The sequence below is a fragment of the Triturus cristatus genome, chromosome 6 (genome assembly GCF_964204655.1).
Source record: "Triturus cristatus chromosome 6, aTriCri1.1, whole genome shotgun sequence".
NCBI lineage: Eukaryota > Metazoa > Chordata > Amphibia > Caudata > Salamandridae > Triturus > Triturus cristatus.
Window position 1 is genome coordinate 1,605,731,627 of NC_140589.1, and position 20,606 is coordinate 1,605,752,232.

Here is a 20,606-nt window from a genome sequence, read left to right on the forward strand (position 1 = left end):
ACTTGCACTAGTTTGGGGAAAATCTTTATGTTGGAAATGACCCTTTCTACATGGTCACCCCAAATATTTTGCCTTCCTTCTCATCTTTTTCTGAATTCGTTTTTTTTGGCTTTAGGACTCTGGGCACTTTACAGTACTAACTAGTGCTAAAGTGCATGTGCTCTCTCCCTAAAACATAGTTTGATTGGATTATCCACAATTGGCATATTTAATTTACTCATAAGTCCCTAGTGCACTACATGTGCCAAGGGTCTGTAAATTAAATGCTACCAGTGGGCCTGCAGCACTGATTGTGCCACCCACTTAAGTAGCCCTTTAAACATGTCTCACTTCTGCCACTGCAGAGTCCGTGTGTGCAGTTGCACTGCCATGTTTACTTGACATGTTGAACCCCTTGCCAAGCCTTAAACTCCCCTTTTATTTCATATAAATCACCCCTAAGGTAGTCCCTAAGTAGCCCATAGGCATGGTGCCATGTAATAAAAGGCTAGGATATCTACTTTTTTTAAAAAGTCTTACATGTCCTGATAGTGAAAAACTCCCAAATGCATTTTCATTACTGTGAGGCCTACCACTCCCATAGGTTAACATTGGGGATGTCTTGTTACATTTAGTAAGCTGTAATTCCTAATTGGAAGGAGGTAGATCTGGAATTGTAATAAGTTCTCTTTAATGGTAAATTCGAATTTATCATTACAATTTTAGAAAGATGGTATTTTTCTACTCTTAACTTGTGTGCCTGCTGCCTGTCTCCATTACATGTCTGGTGTAGTTGTTAGCTATGCCTTGTGCATTCCCTCTAGACAGCCATACACAAAGGGAGCTTAGGTGTGAACTGATGGGCCATCTCCATCCTGATGGGACATCCTGGACAGGATGGGAGGGAGGAGTTAAGCACAGCCTCACACTTCCAGCTTAATTGGCTGTGTCCTGTTCCGACACAAAGGACAGCTTAATCCCTGTAGTAGGCAGGAAGGGGAAACCTCTGTGCACTTCAAAGCCTCTCTTTGAAGTCTCCCCCAATTCAAAGGCAATATTGAATATAAGAACTGGACTTCTGGCCCTACCAACTCAGTACACTTCTGGACCTGTGGATACCTTGCCAGGAAGAAGTATTGCTGTGCTGTTGAATGAAGGACCTGACACTCTGCTGGACTGCTGCTCTGAAAGAACAGCTTTTCTGCTGTGCTGACCTGCCTGCTGCCCTCCTTGCCTGGGTGAGAAGGACTGGACCTGCACCACTTAAACCCAGAGTGACTCCAAGGGCTTGCTAGCTTGCCTCCTGTTTTGAAGTCTCAGGGACATCGAAGACTTCCAACCACCTTGCTACAGCAAACTGGACTCTGCTGTCTGTGAATCTTGCTCTGCCAAGTGCTGCCAATCAGTCCTGGGCCCTTGAAAGTAGGAATAAAGCGGCCGCTCCAGCAGAAATCCACGCATCGATGCAGTTGCGTCACTCGGAACCGGTGCATCTCCATCGACGCCGCTGCACAGCCGTGAAGATCGAGGACATTGCTTCGCTGGCTGCACAGCAAAACACCTTCCTTCCCAATGCATCCTTGACTTTGCACGGCTCGGAGCAGGTGCATCTCCATCCACCTGTGCTTCGGCAACAACGCATTGCCCCTTTGCTTCTTGCATCTTTGCTCTATCGATGATGCAACAAAGGGAATATGAGGAGGGTCAAACCTGGACCCTTTAGTCTGCCCGCACTCCATCACGATCATTCAGAACTTTTGACTTTGTCCCGGTGTAGCACGACCAGGTAGCCCAGGTTGGCGCTAACTGCTTTTAAGCACTATAATTCAATATATTCTTTGAAAATACATAACTTTGGTTATACTTATTGGATTGATGTTGTTTCGTTCATTAAATTAGGTTCCATTTTTCTAACCACGTGCTTTAGCTTTTTGTCTGGTGTGTTCACTGTTTTACTATTTGAAGTGTTGCACAAACACTTTGCACCGCCTCTTAAGTTAAGCCTGACTGCTCTGTGCCAAGCTACCAGGGGATGAGCACAGGTTAATTTAGGGTGTGTTTGTAACTTGACATGACTAGGATTGTGGTTCCTGGTTGGAAACAAATGAAAGAACACATTTCAGTTCATTCATGAAGACCCATAGTATACACGCCCTTAAAACAGGGCACAGACATTTAAAAACTGGAAACATTTGACTCTTGCATTTGCAGTTCCATGCTTCCATGTGTCTCTTTCACTTTGTGAATGCCTGCAGCTTGATGACTTGATTATGTTTGGTAAACGTCTTTACAATTATTAAGGGTACCTAATGTGTGAAGTCTTCATGAAGGTATTGAAATCGGCTCCATTATATTACAGATAATAATCATTATAAGTAATTGATATTTGATATGTAAGAGGGATACCGCTTGGTGTGGAGTAATACCCGGAAAATAGGAATAAAACTATAATGACACATAGTACCTAGAGATGATAATTTTCCATAAGTTTACATAAGTAACTATTGTACAACTGCTGCTAAGAACATTTGTCTTACTAGACAAGATGGGATCGACGTTTTATACCTTGATGGCACATCATCCTATTATGAGGATTGGTGATTTTACTTCCTGAAGAGGTATACATGTGTCACAGTACCACAGTAAATGAAGTACAATCATGTAAGGACATTTGTCCGAGACAATCACTAGAGTATATACCATCTGGTACTCTCCAGACAAGTGTATCTCTGATCTACCTACATCACTTCTTCAGCAACTACAGCCACCAATATATACCCACAAATACAATGGCCATGGCCAACAAACAAGCAAGAACAAGTACAATTTCATTAAGCAGATTGCAAAGGTCAAACAGCGTGTTTGCCAATGGCATACATCAGCCAAGGTAACACAGAATGGAATATATGATCCAAGCGTGAATGTGCTTTGTACCATTTCTCTTCCCTTAATCACTTTTTCATCAGCAACCCAATTGAGTCTTTTGTTTATATTGACTGTTCATTTAAAGTGTCATCCTCTTCCCTAAAAATCTTTTACATTGTTTTATTTATGTTCTCTGTTTATTATGTTGGACCTCATTTTATTTAGAAGCGATAACAAATAGTAAACATTGGAGAACATGCACAGTTAGTCGAAGCTAGAGTTATACTTTCCCTATTTTAATAATGTCATATCTTTGTCTTAAGCATGATTAGGTCCCTGTTTAGATTTTGAAAGGTGTACAGCCAAACAGCTAGGGCAGCACTGGCATTTCTAGGGCAGCATAGGCACTGCCACTGCCACCAATCTACAAAATCAAGAGTTGACCTCAGGGACCATTTTTGCCGAAACTGCTCCTGCCGACAAGACAAAACAAACAGTGCTGTTAACCCCTTCGGTGCTCATGACGGAACGGTTCCGTCATGAGCCACGGTTGAGCTGTGCTCATGACGGAACCGTTCCGTCATGACCACGCCCGCGCAAGAAACCGTCAGCACAGCGGCGGAATTTGCGCAGCATGGAAGGGGTTAAGACTGCCATGCAATGGCAGCACGGTGGGTCAGTTGGCATAATTTTTTTTTTCAAAGTCAAGTCCATAAGGTGGACGTTTGTACTTGGAGAAACAAAAATACTGTCCATGACACATTGGAGTGTTGTGACTGCTGGCACAAGGCACTTTTTTTCTAGTCCAGTATTACTATTCTGTTCATAGTGGTCGCAAACACAATATCAACTATGTGATACTAAATTAAAAGTTTTGCCAAAAACTGGGCAGGCCTTTTGTTAGACCTGACATCTTTGGCCTGGGATTCCCCTGAACTGTTCGCCTTCACCCCTCCTGCTTTGCTGTATTTGTTTTTGTTGGCTTTAGGACTTTGTGCACTTTGCCACTGCTTACCAATGCTGAAGTGCTCGTGCTATCTCCCTAAAATTTGGTAAAATTGGCTTACACCTGACTGGTACATTTATTTTGGGAAGAGGAGTTGGCCTAACGGCTAGGGCGCTCGACCTCGTATCTGGGGAACTGGGTTCGAGTCTCGGTAATGACGCTAAACATCCTGTGATTCTGGGCAAATCACTTAATCTTCCTGTGCCTAACAAAAAATGATTGTGTGTCCTCATGTAATGTAACTGGTGCTATTTAAAGTGCTCTAATACCTGATTGGATTCGGTTCAAGTTCCTGCTATATGAAACTCTGCAAAAAAAATAAAAAATAATTACTTATAAGTTACCAGTATCTGATACAAGCTTGCAGCCTAAGGGGAGAGGATGTAGCCTAACCTCTGGGGCGGTCGACCTCAAATCTGGGGAACCACGTTCGAACCTCGGCAATGACGCTCAACATCCTGTGATTGTGGGCAAATCACTTAATCTCCATGTGCCTAACAAAAATGAATGTGTCCCTATGTAAGGCAACTGGTGCTCATGTAAAGCGCTCTGATACCCGATAGCTTCGGGTCAAGTTAGCGCTATATGAAACAAACATTTGGTACAAAACCTACTCAGGCATTATAAATTTAGGGCTATTAGTTGGCCTTCAGGACTGATTTTGCCACCCACTAACATAGCACTTTAAAACAAGCCTTGGGCTTGCTATTGCCGTCTGTACAGCAGTTTTAAAATGGCAATATAAACTTTTTGCCAGTCCTAAATGTTCCTTTATAATACTTAGAAGGCACCCCTGAGGCAGGCCTTTAAGGCTTGTTGGCCATGTGCATGTTATTTAAAAAGTAGCACACGTAGGTTTAAAAAGTACATGCCCTGACTGTGAAAAACTCCTACAGTCATTTTTTACTATTGTAAGGCCTATCTCACCCATTGACTAACACTAGATTACCTTATAACATATAATAAGTGCTAACTTTGGATTGGGAGCCGATAGAGATATGCTGTTTAGACTCAAATGAATTTAAATTTAAAATCCTCTTTATTGGTAAAGTCAGATTTGAAGTCACAATTCCGAAAATGCCACTTTTAGCAAGTTTACAAAAAATTGATGGATGGAATGCTTGAATTATTTTCAGCCACTGGTGATTACTCAGGGCCGCACCCCAGTCCATCGTTATTTGGTAGGGGTGAGCGGAATTTGTGAAATTCACTTTCGCAAACTATCACGAAAATGTTAAAAATCTCCGTAAACACGCGGAAATATCGCGAAGACGCAGACCTTTTTTTCCCGCCCGTTCACGGTATTTTCTGCGTGATCGCGGCTCGCCAACTTACCCATGCGGTTGCTCACGGGCGCGAGATCTCAATCATCTCATACTCTCGCGGTGCATGATCGCGAGAAGAAAGACCTGATCGCGCGACGAATGACATGTTCGCGCGACAAATGACGTTAATGCGGGTGTGAACTGTCGCGAGACAGCGCAAATGGCTACCAACAATCCAACATCTCGTGGAGAACGCGACCGGATCGGGAAAACTTGTCGGCGAACGCGGGGATTCAGGTAAGGCGATCGCGCGCACACGAGAATGTATTTTTTTACAGCCTGAGGAAGAAAAAAATTTCCGGTACGATGCAGATTGCGGAAATGTTGACATTTTTGTGCTCTCCGCGGAACGCGAATATGTCAAATTATCGCAATTTCCGCGAGCGGAACGGAATTTTAGCCCAGGCCTATTATTTGGCACACCGTTCCAACTCAGTTTGGACCCAGCCATATGCAAATCATTATTGACCCTTCTCCAATGGGAACAGTCCAGTCCGAACTGCTAGGTCAGGTCCTGCCTGAACAGGAACACAAGCAACCCAGGACCAGTTTCGACCTAGGTAGGAATCATCAGTCAGGCATAGCTTGATTCCATTGACAGAGTGTGCATGGGACCTGCGTCTGGGTATACCCATTCCACTTAGGGTGACACTAAAGTATACAAAAAAGTGATGAATGGAATGCCTCAATTAATCTCATCCACTGGTAATTACTCATGGTCGCATCTCTGCCCATTGTTATTTTACACACTGTGCCAGCTCAGTTTAGACACAGACATATGCAAATTAGTAGACGTTGCTCTGACGGAAACAGTGCAGTCCAAACTGCCATCACTAGAGGATGAGATTGCCAGAGGATGCCCCACAGGGGAATGTTTCCAGTGCAGGAGCTGGCGGCGAGATATCAGTGGAATTACAGTGCTTCCCCTGCCTCTAAACAAGGCAGGGGAATGAAAGCTAGGTGGATGGACATCCATTAACTTTGACAGATATCCCTTTACTGCTTAGCTGTAAACTCGGTTCTTAAACTCTTGATTTCCCCTGGAATGTCAATGGCATTCTTGCGTCCAGCACACAATGACAGATTTGGCAGATTTATGCCCTCCCATTGCATGGGCTTCTCTTCACTCACTGTGGTGATGTAGGAGGTGTTGCCCAACTACCTATCACTAGCATCACCAAGATTACAACCATCCTCCCAAAGATTTTAATCCAGAAGATAGTAGAGAGTTTCTCCCAGTTATGTGATCCGTTCAGGTTGGAGTTTTGGTTAATTTACATGTAGAATGTCCTCATGGAAAGTGAGGCAACATCTTTGTTCATATTGTAGTGATGCAATGGTGTGGCGGGTCATAACACTCCCTCACTACTTTTTGTGAAGAAAGGGAGGGGACCACTAGCTGAAGCATTACCTCACCACCAATGGCCCACAACCGTTTATTGTATAATTGGTACTATTCATAGCTCATTTTTGTAAGGTGTTTGTGACATTTCACATTGCTCTCTTATCAATAAAAGAACTCAATGCTGATGATATGTATAAAATTTGTTGGTAAAATTGCTGTTCATTTTTATTTTATTTTGTTAATATGTAGTACTTTTAATCCATTTTTTGCAGATGTGATGCACTTCAGCCAGAACCAATTTGCAGTTATGAAGCTGGATGAAGGGAAGTACTCTGCTGTCTATAACTGTGGGCTGCAGGTCACGGTAACACGAAGCAGCAGTCGCATTTTACGAGCACTGGTCCGTGTACCTCAGACCTTCCTGAATAAAACCTTGGGTCTCTTAGGATTGTGGAGCGGAATCAGATCTACTAGCTTTATGTATCCCAGCGGGAACATCTATGATGGCATTGCCACTGAAGAAGAACTCTACAATTTTGGCCTCTCATGTATGTTTCTGTGGTTATACATATGCTCATTATCAGGGACATACCTAGATTTATGTTTGTGACAGTCAAACCTTACCTGTTTGGTACCTGCATTTGTGAGTGGATTGGCTTTGCATTGAATAGAACCAGACTGAGCCTTCCTAAAATAGAAACAAACTGGAGCATAAGGGAATTAATATCACAGCACTTGTCACCCACAGTGTTATTTCCTCAGCTCATTTGTGTTTGCAGATTGCTTATTCCAGGTTTGGAAGTAGCATAGAGAGCATCTCAAAGGAGACCCACAAGAGGGCTTTATTCATGCCCTAATGAGGCCATCCTGGGGATTAAAAGGGAGGCAGATAATTCATGACTATTCGTTTTCATATTATTGTTTTAATTGCTTTTATTTTTAGTAAATCATATGGCAAAAATACTTAAGCCAAGGAATAAAGTTTCGTCTTAATTGCTTCCTGAAAAGTAAGCAATTATTACTAGCCTTGAAACCTGATGTCCGTGAGAAATGCAAAGAGACATCTCGACCCCAAAATGATTATGACTTCTGTGATTTTCGTAAAGTTTAGGGATGCTCAGGTATTATTGTAATTTGAGTCCAATAGACCATTGACTGCTTTGTATGCTAAATAACTGACCTTAAAAGGGGTTGAGCTTTCATGTGGAACCAGAGGAAACATCAGTGAGCCGTTGTTGTCCGGAAAAAGCTTTGAGAACATTTCAGCATATTGGCAGCATTGTGCAAAAGGCCCTTTCAAAGAGTAATTTAATCTATAGACACACTGATCAGTGCATTATTCGCCTAATTGCATTGCTTTTCCCATTGTCTTCAAACCAAACGCCTTTACTTTACCTGGAATTTTAAACATTAACTGATTAAATAAAGTGTCGAGAATGCCCTGTAAATTTTAATTTTGAGTCAAGAATGAAATCAATAGATTTCACCTGAATAATGAGTTTTGGGGCAATCACATCCACTGCTAGATCATTTTGATTGTGCCTGTGCAGGCGGAAGATGTAATTTACATGCTACATTTATTAGTTAAACATTGGCGGATGAACAGGTCAAAAGCCTCAATCGAACCCGGAGATGATGACTAGCACTCAGGTGACGATGCCTAGAGTCCTTTAGGCTGGCAGACATATCTCTTTTATGCCCTTGACCATAATCCTAGGGCACTTCCAACAGCTTTCCGTAAATGTTATAAATGTTCAAAACAATAAGCCATAGATTTTATCTCTTGGGGACATGGCCAGGGTTGGGGATATGGATAGAACTGGCAAGCACCACGCTCACTGCAAAAAAATACATTTCGGAAAGAAAAGAGGAGAGCCAGTTCAGTAGCTTTCCATATGAATCATATTTGCTTTAGCTTTAAAATTGTGAAGAACAACCCACATTTTGATTGTGCCAAATGATGCTGAGGAGGAAATTAATTTCTAAATATCAATAGCAATACATAGACAATTCATAAAAACATATACAATCATACATTAAAACCTCAGGCGCTCAATTAAATTAGGCGTGTTAATTTGTATGTTGAAATACATGAGAATTTTGCCTTGCCGAATACTAAAAAGTAAAAAAATCATTATTATAAAAACTTCTTCGAAAGGGTTTACTATGTCGGATTAAAAAACACAAGAGTCAGGAAGTGCAATTTGCAGTCAGAACCAGAGAGGTTTTATGGATATTTCTATCCAGCAATGCTTTTCAGTATTGTGTATCACCAAAGTGGGGTGATATATTTATTGCACTACTCTTGCATGATTAGAATTACAAAGTGAAAATTGCTTTCTGGGTGATGAGAAAATTGTCAGGCACTATGAATTTTTGTAATGGATCTGTGGAAATTATCAGAGGGCCTACCAGATATGTCCCCAAAATACACGTTTCATGAGCCCAGATTTTGCCCCACAGTGTTTTAATTTGACGATATTAGCAACATTGCCTATAAATACTGAAAAACATTTGCTACTGCTTTCATTCATGTCCTTTAAAGAGTCTTGTTTAAAAAATCGTATAGCACACTATTACAATTGTAAAAAAAAAAGTGCCACATTTCTGTTATCATTTTTGTATTTCTCAGGGATTGTCCCAGCCCCGGAAAGTCTCCTTGACACACAACAGAAGGTAGGAGCCTGGAAAGCCTTCCGTCCAACATTCACATCAGAGCTGATGACCTCTCAATCAAAATCACAAAAGCAAAATGCAAATGACACCTGCAGTGGTGATGAAAACTGTATTCATGATGTCCTCATTACAAATAATACAGATCTGGGGTTGGAGACGAAGCAATTCTTTGATGACTATCAACACCAAGTGGCAATTTTTGGTGAGTGTTTCAATGCAGTGAAAAACCTTAATGGTTCGAATAAATAAGTCTATTACTTTGGTGTACACCATATTATCTCCTGAGGTAACTGATGGGGAGATACTTTCATTAATCCGTGTAACAATATTTTATTGCTTTTATTGCTTTACACTCAATCATGGCATAATTGCCTAAAATGAAAAAAGGTCAGGTCTCTGAGCCCATATTTCAGGGCATCCACTTTCCTTTTTAAGGCAATATTGGTCTTAAAATTGGGAGGAAAGGAAACCTTCCTTAATAGAATGGTGTCACCCATTATCATTTCTAAAAATGTTGAGCTTTAAACGTTAACTGCATAGTTCTATTTCATGATGAATGCCATATTCTATGGTTATACTTACCATTGAATGAAGAGTTTTTATCAAGTGAATGGAAACATTAATATGGAAGACAAACTTTGCAGAGGATGATAATGAGGAATTGTGCAAGTGTTCAAAATTGTTTTTTAAGTTTGTTAGGCCATTGTATGAGGGAACACTAGACATCCAGAATGACAACCTTCTATCAAGAAACAGAACTGCTTATCTTAGAGCTCAGAACAACCAATCCATTTTAAAGAGGTGTTTTTAATTTTTGTAGCTCTCAACAGGAAGCCAGAGTGCTTCATAGATGGGAGAAACAAATTGTATGTGCCTCCTCTCCAGCCATGTCACTGCAAGTGCCCACAGCCCCCCACCACTGGAGACCATTGTCTGATTGCTTCTGCAAATTGAACATGAACTGAGTAGTGAAAAGAAAGGGAGCTAAGGGTCTTTGTTCTGCTGATTCCCTCATGTCTCAGAGGATGCCTGCCTCACTGTTTAACACCATGACCTCTCCCCACATTACCATCTGTATAAATAAATAAATACAAGTTATTATAGCTACAGCTGTGAAGTAAATTTGACTTGTCTATAACAAAAATGATCTTTAGGTTTGCAGGTATCCGGTAGGTGATTTTATAGATATGTCTTGATCAGTGTTAAGGAGGCTGCCATAAGTATATTTTTTGGAAGGAATTTCAGATTTTGAGGCATTACTCACTTCATAGTGAAATATATCTTGCTCAAGGGAAAGTGGAGTCACCAAGAGGACCTCCCTTTTATGCCTTTGCTACCTTGATAAAAAGTCAGATTATTTACCAGGTATCAGGACATGTTGCAATGCACTGCCTAGTGAGCAATCAGGCGGTTCCACACTGTCTTATGGAGTGGTGCTGGGACTGTATGCTCCACAGTTCTGCAACAGCACTACCATCCTGATGCTTGGGTCCTAGACACTGCCTATCCTGAGGCAGGATGCCTCTTGACTATTGACTCCTACTGATTAGACAGGAGTCCCACTGATGGAACAGGAGTGCGTAAAGGAGGATTTGGAAGGTGACTGATCCTTTCAGTACTAACATATAAGGAGTCCTCATTGAACATAAAAAAGTGTATACAAATTGGAAACTAGTATACAAATCTAGAAACACTGATAGACTGTATGTCATTACAGCAGGCTAGGATAAGTACAGCCTGGTACTCTGCATTGCTTTCTTAATTTAATAAACCCCTCCAGTTCCCTCTCCAGAATGTGTGAAATTTGTCCATTTGTTATCGGGTATTGTAGATTATGGTAAGCTAAAAATGCCCTTGTACTAATTTTGAAGTAGTACCTGCCAATTAAGGTTCTGTAAGAAATGCACTGGACATGCTTATGCTTAGTTTGGAATTTGTACAAATACCATTGCCTTGTTTCTATTTTGCTGTTAAATTTGAAAACACAAGCCAATAGGATTATGATTTGTGCCTCGAATACCTATTAGCTTCTACTTTTTTATCTTGGCAGTCATAACACCTACATTCCTAACTAATAGGCATGGACGTTGTTAAACTTTCAAATGGTGGAATGATCTTCAAAACTGAAAGTGTAACATTTTATGACTTCCCTTCCCGAATGGTTAACTGAAGCTGTAGGAGTAGGATATTTTTACCCACAATTTGAATTGATTTTTGTGCAGCTTAGATTCTTCAGGGAACCATGACAGCAGATTTGAGTGATCATCTTACATGTGAGATGTGGAATATTGTGCAATTAAGCACGCTAATAAAAATTAATAAGCCTCAAATTTGTGTGAGTCAAAATCAGCCAAAGCATCTGATATTTTTTGACCTCTGGAGCAGTTCAGGCTTGCTGAGTCTGCATGGGCTACATGTAATTTAACCATAAAAAAAACAGGTTTTACTTTAGAGGAGTAAAAACTGAAACTTTGTTCCGCCAACCCTAATTTGAGAGTGAATAGCGGCTGTAGAAAGGTGTTGCAAAAAATTCTTAGATGATCCTGTTATAAAAGGTATTTAGTACTGCTGCAAAAGAATCGTAGGAAATAGTTGTAACTGGACACTCCTACAATTGTAACATATGCTTTCTGTCTACCAATTTCAAAGGTAGGGAACATTTTCAAAATGTTGATATTTAGAAAATATTGTCTCTGAAGATCCACAACAAGATTAAAGCCATCTCAAAAAGTGATGCAACCCTAGCAGCTACACTGTAGCTGTGTGTCCTGCTTGTTGCTTTTGACCATGAAGTTTGAAGCACTGAGTGAAAAAGAGGTATCAGGCCTTGTATATCCCTTTCTGGCTACAACTTCAAGTCTGCTCTGTTGAAGAAATTCTACCACCAGATATTTTCTTAGTTCTACACTAAACTTTTTTTTAAATCTTTGTACCCCCCCAAAAAAATCTTTTTTTTACCTGACTACGCTCATTGTGAATCGATTATCCTGGGGTACCGAACTGCTTATAATTCTATTAAATTTTATATATCCATATTTTCCCAGAGAACTTCACTCTTTTTTTAAAATAGACCCAGACACTTGCATCTGAAATGTGTTTATTATCACTTTACCGGATATACAATCCTATTATTAACTATCTGATTTGGATGCTTTAATTTATGTGTGCTATTGCTGTTTTGTTATTCTTGCATCTGTATCACATACATTTTTCCATGCTGCTCGTACCAAGAAACTAGCCTAAAATAAGAATTGTTTTGGCTTTGTAGGACCACAGTTAGAGCTCACATCCGAGTTTGGCCTCTTTTGCTTATACCTTAAACCTACATTTAAGTGTCCTTCAATGGTTCAAATCCTTTCTGGAAAACAGAACGCAATTGATCATGGTGAACAAAAATCTTTCTCCCTCCTCACTGAACCCTCTTGGAGTACCACAAGGCTCTACTCTATCCCCCACCCTATTCAACCTATATCTCGAACCACTAACCGAACCACTGCAGCAGGCAAACATAGCCTAGCACATGTATGCGGATGACACTCAACTTTACATCAAGATCTCCTCCATTGAATATATAAAGATGATGAACTAGGCACTCGAAAAGACCGTCCATAGGCTAACAACCAACTTTCTCAAGCTAAACTCGCAAAAAAACAGGATTTCTTCTTATCCCCCCCCCAGTAACTCCCAGGAGACAAAGGAATGGACCAAGTTGATCACTGCATTGAACTGCACGCCAACTCTGGTGGACTCCACCACATCACTTGGAATTACACTAGATAAGAACCTTAACATGCAAACATACATCAACCTGTTAACTTGTTAACTGAAAACGTACACTTTCACCTCAGCTATCTTAGGAAAATGAAACCTTTCATCGAGAACCCGGACTTCTAAACTGCAGTTCAGTCCTTAGTCATCTCAAGGCTGGAGTACAGATGCACCACCCTCGCAGGGCTTCCCAAAATCTCAACCGCCCCTTTAAAAGCCCGTCTCAACACCGCAGCAAAACTTCTAACAGGATCTAGAAAATGTGACCATATATTGCCACACCTGAAAGCACTCAACTGGCTACCTTATGAAGCTCGAATCCATCTAAAAATGGCATGCAACTCTCACAAAGCGCTTCACCATAATACTCCCCAATACCTATCCCACAAACTTACCTTATCTGGAGGAATCAGACATTCTAGGAGCGTTGATAATTTACTCCTGAAACTCTCTCGTTTCAACAAGAAAAAAACCTCTGACAGAGCATTTTCCGGAGCAGCACCAAGAATATGGAACTCGCTTCCTCCCTACATCAGAAAACTATCACATGGACCATTCCAGGTCTACACCCTTAAACTTGCCTCTTCTATCCCTCTAAGGACACCCTCGCTGCTCATGACTCGTTGCTCAGAAATACTCTCACACCTGCGACCCTCCGAACTTTGTAAAATTTGCTGATTTTATGTATTCTATACTTTGCAAATTGATTTATTTGTACTGTGCCCTCATTGTAAAGTGCTCTGATACCCTACTCTGAGTCTGGTCCATGCTATAAAAACTCAAAAAATAAATAAATTAAATAAAATTTAAAATCCAGTCATATTAATGAATGGCCATCTCTAATAAGGAATGGGCTTCCTTAAGCATATACTTCATGTTTGCAGAACACAAGGGTATAACAGAAGCTTCCATTAAAGTGTAGCCATATGGCCTCATCCTTGTCAAGGCTTTTCTTTTCCTTCAAAAATGTCTCCTTAAGTCTCACACAAGCCAAGCCAACCAAACCTTACTTTTCCTTTGTCAGAATTAACCTTTACCTTCAGCCCACTAGACCTCTTCAAGCTCCAAGAGAGTGTCTAAGTTGAAACATGGAAGTCTTTTCTGGGACCAACGACTAATTCCATTTCATCTGTTAGTACTTGAAGACAAGGCTGAGTAAGTCACCAGGTTCCACTCAGACATTTTACCCCTCAATGACCACTGTTCACCAACGGGTCTAACTTCGCATATAAGAGTAGAGTGGAACCATGCCCAGGCACAGCCTCCCAAAAGAATCTCTAAGTGTAATGGTAGAAAATATGACCAGATCCAACCGCTGTCCTCAATCTTATTGCATACCCGCAGTGGTTCATCCATGGGAGGTACTTAGGTACTAGTCCAGTTTGCAGAGGAAAGTTGGACAGATTTACTTTTTGCTTAACATTACTTTCTTGACATTTTCTTTATTAGATTTGTATCATAGGAAAATGCTCTTTTTGTGATCTCACCCCTCACACACAATTTGTTCTGGATTTTATTGCTTGTGTAGGTACTCTGAACACTGGGGACCGGTTGTCCAATGTCCAGTGTATGTGCTCTGACCCCATAAAACACATAATTATGGGTAATCCTGATTGGCATAATTAATATACCTATAAGTCCCTAATGTGTAGTATTATGTGTACCCAGGGCCTTTAAGTTAAATGTCTATAAAGAACTGCAACACCTATTGTGCCACCGCTAAAGTGGCCACAACCATTGGAGTGAAGCCAAGTAGGACACACAGTGGGCTGGGACCCTTGAAAGAAGTTTGACTACAGGGCCACCCACTCTTGCTCCCTTAGGGACAAATATGTCCTTTGTTCTGGGAACTACCCAGAGTGGCAAGTATTCGTACTCCATGTGAATGCTTTGATTAAAATTGCATGCCGCATAAAAACACTTTGAAAACGTTTGTGGGGGTGGTACGAGTATGAATCCACCCTGAAGAAAGCCCAGGACCATACAGGCCAAATGTATAGGGTTGAAACTAGTTGTTGATTTATGGTCAGAGAACTATTACCTCTTTTCAACCCCTTATATAGTTGTAATGTTTCCCATCCACCCCACTAATAAAGGGACACCTTGGGAGTCAATGAGTCAGGGTGAACCCAATGATATAGCATGCCACTACTAGAATGGGTGAGAGGATATATAAAAAAACGTTTTTTCCTCTTGTCCGCTCCCATCGGAGTTGTGCTTAGATTTGGCACGTGAACCCATTGTTTCCTTGTGCATATGAAAAAGGTTCAGAGGGAATACTTTTAGGTCAGTAAGAGAATGTCTTCAGCCCTGCCCCTGCAGCCGTAGTGTGCAGTTTTAAAACTGCAAATTCAACCTGTGAAAATTAATCTTTCACGAGGCCTAAACCTTTATTTTTAGTATTTAAAAGTCCCTCTTAATGTAGGCCCTAAGTACCCATAGAGCAGTTTGCATAGTATTAATGTCATGGCAGAGAAAGAATTCCAAAGTCGTTTTTCAGTGTGGCAAGGTTGGCTCTCCCATAGAAAAGGCATGGGTTACATAATAACACCTTAAGATGTATATTTCCAGTTTGAGATTAGCCAGAACCATTATTCAAGGACTTGAATTAATAGTAATTTACTATCAAATCTGGTGGTAAAGTCAGAATTGAAATTACTGTTTTGAAAATGCCACTTTTAGAAAGTTAGCATTCTCTTGCCTAGAGCCTCTAGTAGCCCTTTCTGACCAACAGTCACTTTATAATCAGCTGGAAGTTGTGAATTGCTCGCAGGAAAGGGAACACAAGGGCCTAGGCTAGGGGCATGGCCTGGGGGATGTGCCAACCAACTGTACAAGCCTCAAAGGGGCAGCCCCCTGTCACAGGCAGATGTAATTCACAAATAGTGCTGCCCCCTGATATTGTCCAAGTAGCCAGAGTGGCACCAACCCCAGTGGGGGGAAAACGTGTCCCAAAACTGGTTATGCAGGAAGAGCTCCTTATGTCCCTAGATATAAATCCGGAGTGTTCCTGTAGCTCTGGCCAAGGGAGGAAAGATTCTGCTATGATGGAGTTTGGCATCAGGGGGAATTGTAGGGTTGCTTAGGGGCAACCTCCCAGGAAATGATATCGAAGAAGCTAGGGTTGCCCTTGAGAACTTTTCTCCTATTGGTTAGGGAGTCAACCCTACCCACAAGCTACTATCTGACATAAATGTGGCCACCATGGCTTCCTTCATCAGAACACTGCTGGACCGGAGGAAGACAGAAGAAGGACTGCACCTGCTAAACACTGACCACAGAGAGGATTGCACCTATTGTAACCTGTACAGGGGAAATCCAAGGGCTGGGCCTGAACACAGGACAGAAAAGTGCCCTCCCAGGGGTAGTTGGCTAGCCTCCAGGGTCACAAAATTGCAAGAAGCCTACCATTCGGAATAGTTCAGCTGACCAGTTCCAACTGGACTTTCCCTTGACCCTGCTGTGGCTTTCCCTGGAGTGAGTCCAGACCCCCAAGTGGTGAACCTAAGTTCCTAGGGCCATTGGATAAGTGTCAGAGTTTACTTCTACTGTTCAACCCTAAAAGCTAGCTGGGACTTAGAAACATTTCCAAGGATTTTTGCCAAACAAGCCAGTGGCTACTACTGCTGCCCAGCCTCAGCCACCAACCTCACTAGTCATATTCAACTTGGTGATTTGTCCCGCTAAAAGAAGTTGAACTTCCCAAAACGTTTCGAAGTCCGCAAGTAGAGATTTTCACAGGGAGAAGATGCTGAAAGTATCTGGCCAATGGGGGACCTTCACAGGGTGTAAAGCTTGGATTTCTCCTGCCTGCAGCTTTCCCACCAAAAGCCAATTGCTTCACTGGTACTTCGTCGAACTGCTAATCAGCCTTGTGGAACCCATCGAGGATTTTCGACTTCCGCAAAAGGTTTCTAAGTCAGAAAGTATATCTTTCCACCAGACCATATCTGGTCCCGGTATCCAACCTGTGCTCTATTGCGGTTAGCCTTTACTTTTGACTTGACCCGGTCTAGTGTGACCAGATATACGCAGTTGGTGCTAGGAACTTTTTGGCACGAGAAATATCTAAAACTTTGAAAAAGAATATCTCCAGTTCCCTACATCTGATTTTGTTTGTTTTGCTCTGTATTTTCTCATTACATTTTTCTACTTATTAACTGTTATGGTACTGATAAATGCATTACACATTTCTCCTAAGTTAAGCCTGAGTGCTCTGTGCAACAGCTAGCAAGGGTAAGCCCAGGTTTAAATTAGTGAAAGTTAACTAGACCCTGTAAGAAATAGTGGCATTATCACTTGAAGAGGGATATCACTTACTTCAACTAATAATCCACTTTCTCACATGTACTTTCCACTGTTATTCTTTACCTGTGTTGTTCTGTGATTATATTGATAGACTGAACACCTCAAACATGCTCTGTGAATTTGGGCATTGAGGCACTACAGCTCACATTAAAACTGTGGCCTCTCTCTCCATGGACTACCTGTAGAATTTTCTACATCCATGCATGTGCACATATTCGTCATAACATCCATAGGGTACTCATTAAGTATCATCATCCTTTGGCCTAACGTAGACAGATCGTGATTTCCAGATGTCCATTTGAATAGAGCCTGTATATGGGGGCATAGTTTGTTGTCCTCTTAAAGGATTTTGCAGCTTCATTTAGAGTTTGGAAGGACAAACGTGCAATCATAAATTAGTGTTACTCCCATACTGCCAAACTTGCAGATAATACACCTTATTTAGCAGCAAGAAACAGCAGGTATTCCCACAGTGAATCTGGATTTGTCATCAGAAACCCTTGACCCGGCAGTCCATCTACCACTATATCACCAGGTTACAGGATCTGCTCATCTTCGTGAGGGCATGGTGACTGCCACTGGTTGTTTATAAATGGGTCTGCTGTGTGAGGCATGGTAGAGGGGATGCAGAGGCAGGGCATCCGCTGAGGTTTATGCTGCTTCTAAGACTGTTTCAATGAATGGAACATTGCACTCTTTTTAATTCTATAATTGCCAGGCTAAAGTATTTTACTACCTAATGAATGTGCCCAATAAAAGACAGGTATTCTTAAATAATAATGCTGATTTGGACCTGGAAATCCATATCCGACAGGAATGATGGTAACATCTACATTTTTACAAAAAGCAACTGTTGTTATCTATTTCCAGAGGTTGTTCAATAGATTCCCGGAATCAATTTTTGAATTAGTCCCGATTTGTCCTATTTAACAGATGTTATCCTAAGACATAACCATTATAGATGTTAGGATATCCAAAGATATTGGAGAAGACGCCTCACTGACTAATAGTGACATGCTTCATCATAGGCATCTTTCCACACCCAGGTAAGATGGTACTACCTGGGCAGACTCAACCAAAAGATTTTATGGGAGTTCTTATATAACATTTTTCTGGTTATGCAGGGAACCAGTTTGGTAATAAATTTAAAAATACCTTCAGGTATAACCCAATGCTTTGCTTTATTCGTGGGGTACCTGAGGTATCAGATAAAAAAACATATGTTTTGGTGGGGTTATTTTGAGCTGTTTGTTTCAAATGTACCCGCTTTTGAATGCCAACATGTTTCGACCCGCACCATGAGCCCTTTCGGGTCTGGGGCCTTCTTCAGGGCTGTACTATCTGCTCTAAGGTTTCTCTGACCATTGTTTAATACTGCACTACATATAAACAATAACTGAAATGAGGCCTATCACGCTCACCTATTATTTTGAATTCCAGTAGATTTTCTGGAAAACAAAAGGACAATCATATAAACATATTAGTTTTCTGTTTAGAACTCCACCATTTTGGTGACATCTATAAATAATTAGATTATTCTAATCTGTGCCAATCTACTAAGGGTTAAATATGATCCAGTGTCAACCCCTACCCTGGTATATCTGTGTCGTGTTACTGTGGTAAATATTTCATTACCGGTACTATTTTTATGCGGTAAAGTCTATTAAGAATAACTCAGTAAATATAAGAGGCAGAATCCGTGGTATTAGAGGTTTTAAAAGGCTTTATTCCTATACAAAGGAATGCAATTCGAATTGCAGGCTTTCTATTCCATCACCACGAATGTTCAGGAAGGAAGGGCATACATTATTGACAGATAGGCAGTTTTATAGAAAATACATTACAGTGAAACAGATGCAAGAGGCGTAACAGCTGATAGTACAGATAAAAGGTGCATACGTAACTAATAGAGGCGGATGTATGGGCGTAATTTAATAAACGTCATCATACATGATGTCACAAGTGGGTGGATCCATAAGAGAATCTTGCAATGTCAGCAGAAATATTTGACAGAGATGCGCGCGCAGCCGCATGACGTGTGATTGACGTGCAACTAGAGGGTGAAGGGGACTTGACATTTAGCTCTACATGTGGAGACAGAAGTCTGGGGGTCATGTCAACCTAATCCCAAATCATATCTAATATCCTATGTTTAAAGAACTGTGTTATCCAAAAGGAGAGGTCTCTAGAATAGAATCTATTCTATACTGACTGTTAGTGCGTGTACAAGCGTCTAAGTGTCTACACTAGATGCGAGGGGGTAGGAATATTCCATGGTAACGGGGCTATGAATTACTTGCATGAGGACAGCGAGGCCTGGCCCTTTGCACGGTAGCTGGAGGAATGTTTACCTAAACTACTAGACAGGAATGCATCGGATGAGGAGCGGAGTAGATAATCTTGAAGGTGAAATACAGTTTTTGGCAGGCGACAGGCTGGATCAGGCACCGTTAGCCGCGCAGGGAGTAGGACAAAGTTCATGGATACAGATGCAGGCTCAGACTGGAGCTTTCAGAGGCAGAAGGCAGGAAAAGGCTTGATGACAGAATTCTGGGCCTACTCGCCTGAGTCTGTAAAATGTGGAAAGTGAACCACATAAAGTCGGTGGCCTTTCATACTTAGGAATGGAATATCTGACCCATTCATGGCGGATCTGAAAGAGGACATGTTGACGGTGGACGCACATATATTTGCGTCTTCAAAACTGGAGCAGGAGGGAACATACATGTACTTATAGCATGCACATGGAGCCGTTGGGGTCTACGATAGGGGACATAACTGATCACAAAATTCATATTTCCTCATTCCCTCCTTGTCCCCTACGGACCCTCAGGAGATATCGATCTTCATCAATCCATCGATCTGTTCATATAGCATCATTTGTTCTTCTTTCTTCTTCCGGGATCTCGAACGAAAACTTGGATGTGGGATACACGAGGTGGCACACAGACCACAAATCGCTGGCCCACATTGTAGACATAAGCAGCAACTGAATAGTATGAGAAAGCCAATACCTAGGAAGGATAGGATTCTCCATCCCCAGGCTGACAACACGCCCCAGAACCAACCGGACCAAGTCCAGGTGCCTGGACTCTGGTGTATCTGGCTTACAATCTTATGAAGGCGAGTTATGGCTTTATATACTGACGGCGAATTTTCTGGTATGAAAATGCAGCAACTTGATCCGATGACCCTACAAGCTCCGCCCCTATCGGCCAGGATGACGTCAAGGACAAGACGATTTTGAAGCACAACAATCCGCATAGCAGACTGCTCTTCTGTTAAATTGCCTAAGGCGGAAATAGTTTCGTTCACTACTGCTTCAAGGGTTCTG

At 41.5% G+C, this 20,606-nt stretch overlaps 1 protein-coding gene across 1 annotated transcript in view; it reads left to right on the top strand.

Moving 5' to 3' along the window:
• The window catches only part of LOC146821707 (uncharacterized), an 857,433-nt gene that overhangs the window by 467,478 nt on the left and 369,349 nt on the right, over positions 1-20,606 (top strand). The window contains exons 14-15 of the mRNA XM_085612743.1: positions 6,793-7,068; positions 9,153-9,398. Of these exons, the coding sequence (XP_085468869.1) occupies positions 6,793-7,068; positions 9,153-9,398 (522 nt within the window). The remainder of the gene's footprint in view (positions 1-6,792; positions 7,069-9,152; positions 9,399-20,606) is intronic.